At 32.8% G+C, this 2,549-nt stretch overlaps 1 protein-coding gene across 2 annotated transcripts; it reads left to right on the top strand.

Moving 5' to 3' along the window:
- On the top strand, window positions 1–2,259 carry LOC147559118 (uncharacterized). Of its 2 annotated transcripts, none has more exons than XM_086660914.1 (4): window positions 1–737; window positions 786–1,021; window positions 1,120–1,309; window positions 1,464–2,259. In XM_086660914.1, the coding sequence occupies exons 1-4, from the start codon at window positions 530–532 to the stop codon at window positions 2,033–2,035; spliced, it is 1,206 nt and encodes a 401-aa protein (XP_086517040.1). In that variant the 5' UTR covers window positions 1–529; the 3' UTR covers window positions 2,036–2,259. The 2 variants fall into 2 exon arrangements, with proteins under 2 accessions (XP_086517040.1, XP_086517039.1); XM_086660913.1 differs by having other exon boundaries at window positions 13–749.
- The last annotated feature ends 290 nt before the right edge of the window (window positions 2,260–2,549 follow it).

Raw genomic sequence — 2,549 nt, 5'->3', positions numbered from 1 at the left:
ACACCTTTCTTCACTCTTTCTCTTGTTTTTACTCAAACAAACCGACCAACTTCTCATTTCTCTCTCTCTCTCTCTCTCATAATCTTTGTTTTGGCCTGAAACCTAACATTTGTTGCCGGAAAATGAAGATTCCGGCTTCTTCTTCACCTATAGACTGCCGGGAAACTCGAATATTATTAGTTATAATGAACTTTGCTGCTAAAACTGTTTCACAAGACTCTCTAATCAAAAGTTTTCTTCTTCATCACTTTCTTTAGTATTATTAACATAGTTTTTCAAGTTATTCCGATTCTTGTTTCTCAAATCCGAAGCAAACTATTATAATAATCATCTGAGAGAGTAAGGTATCTGTTATTAGTATCATTTTTAGGTTATAATTTGAGATTGAAAGGTTTTTTTTTGGTAGTTATTACTATTATCGGAGTTGAGAACTGATCGACTCCATTAACGATTAGGTTAGAAGTTTGTAGCTCTTGATCAATTCCGTTGAGGTTCTAAAGTGGATAGAGAAAGAAATTTTGTTACTTCGATGCCTTTTCCGATGAAGATTCAGCCGATCGATTCTAACGTGATAGAAGGATCGGTTCGAAATGATCCAGTTAAATCAGTAATGAAATCAAGGTTTAAGAGGCTATTTGAACGTCAATTTCCCAATGTTTTAAAGATCTCATCGGCTGATAAACCAGGTCTTGGTGGAATACAATCTAATAAAGATGCCGGTGCCGGTGCCGGTGCCGGTGCTGGAGCCGGTGCCGGTGCTGGAGCCGGTGCCGGTGCCGGTGCAGGAGCCGGTGTCGGAGGAGGTGATTTAGAACCGAGTTCTGTTTGTTTAGCGAAAATGGTTCAGAGTTTCATGGAGGAAAACAATGAGAAATCATCAGCTACTATCAAATGCAATCGTAATCGTTGTAATTGTTTCAATGGTAATAATACTGATAGTTCTTCTGATGATGAATTTGAATTTTGTTGTGGTTTTGGTGATTCAATTTCTTCATCTAACGAATCATCTGAAATTCTCAAGGTAAATTCCCCCCCAAATCCTCCTAATTTCTCTTAAAATTTGTTCAATTTCGATCTTCTTTTTATGAAAAAATTCGTTTTTTCTTTTTTCTTTTGCAGAGTTTGGTTCCTTGCCCTAGCATTTCAGAGAGAAATCTCTTAGCTGATACTGCTAAAATCGTTGAGAAAAACAAGATCTGTAAACGAAAAGAAGATCGCCGAAAACACGTTATTGATGGCCTTCTGATTCTAGGTTATGATGCTTCAATCTGTAGATCAAGATGGGAGAAATCTTCTTCTTATCCAGCTGGTATAATCTCTCTCTCTATATATATCTTTATCCACTTTCTCTCTCTAGAATGAATGAAACCCTAGAAAAATAAACTCAAGTCAATTTTTCTTTCATTTTCCAAGAAAATGAAGAACAGTAAATTGAATTAATTTTTTTTTTTTTTTGGGTACAGGAGAATATGAGTATATCGACGTGATAGTTGATGATGAAAGATTATTAATTGATATTGATTTCCGATCAGAATTTGAAATTGCTCGATCAACTAAAACTTATAGATCTATTCTTCAATCTCTTCCATCAATTTTTGTTGGAAAAACTGATCGTCTTCAACAAATTATTTCAATAGTTTCAGAATCAGCCAAACAAAGTTTAAAGAAGAAAGGAATGCATTTACCACCATGGAGAAAAGCTGATTATATGAAAGCTAAATGGGTTTCTTCTTACACCAGATTAACATCAATCAAAACCCTAATTGATAATAATAATAATAATAATCAGAATAATTCATGTTTGATCAAAACGAAGAATTTTTCCGGTGAAATTGAATTGATTTTTGGGGAAAAAGGGGTAAATTCCGGCGAGTCTGATTCTGTTTCAGAAGTGGAGAATTCTGGTGAAACAGAGAAAATCAAGGTTGTTATTTCACCATGGAAACCACCAGCAATTAAACCTAAGAATTCTCAGAAAAATGGAAAGATGGTTGCTGGTTTAGCTTCAATCCTCAAAGAATCATCAAAACCCTAGATTTTTGATCTTTTTCTTTATTTTTAGATAAACAAAGTTGTTAAAAGAAAAGTATAAAAAAAACTTCTAATAGTCCTTCAAATTCCCTTCTTGTTTTTAATTGTGAGGGTAATATGTAAGAAGAACAAATATCTATATGCTCTAATTTCTACTAATCTGTAATCTTTACTTATATAATCAAAGATTTGAGATATATATAGTAGTAAAGTTAACAACTTCTTTAATTATATCTTGTTAATCTTTCATTTACAATTTTAATCAGTCTCCTTTTAAGTCTAATTTTCCTAAATTGTGTATGAATTTATTCAAGTCATATTTGATAATAGTATAATATTTATTTGGGTTGTGATATATTTTTTCCTCTTATTTTTAGTTCATTTTATTTAGATAATTTAGACGAGTCACTCATAGTAGTCAAGAGACTCTGTCTGACAAGTTAAGTGACTTGGCCTCAACGAACATCAGATAAGATATTTTATGTTATTTTGTTTGTTTGTTTATCTCTAGAATTGTG

This window comes from Eschscholzia californica, unplaced genomic scaffold (assembly GCF_041429995.1).
Source record: "Eschscholzia californica isolate CP2 unplaced genomic scaffold, dmEscCali1.0.p SCAF_2, whole genome shotgun sequence".
Taxonomy (NCBI): Eukaryota; Viridiplantae; Streptophyta; class Magnoliopsida; order Ranunculales; family Papaveraceae; genus Eschscholzia; species Eschscholzia californica.
Note: the sequence above shows the minus strand (reverse complement) of the source record. Positions and strands in the feature narration are given on the sequence as shown.

Bases quoted from the DNA above. Each gene is read 5' to 3' on its own strand.
- LOC147559118 (XM_086660913.1), top strand. From the start codon at position 530: ATGCCTTTTCCGATGAAGATTCAGCCGATCGATTCTAACGTGATAGAA. The intron at 1,022-1,119 runs GTAAATTCCCCC...TTTCTTTTGCAG, and splicing joins AATCATCTGAAATTCTCAAG to AGTTTGGTTCCTTGCCCTAG. The intron at 1,310-1,463 runs GTATAATCTCTC...TTTTGGGTACAG, and splicing joins ATCTTCTTCTTATCCAGCTG to GAGAATATGAGTATATCGAC.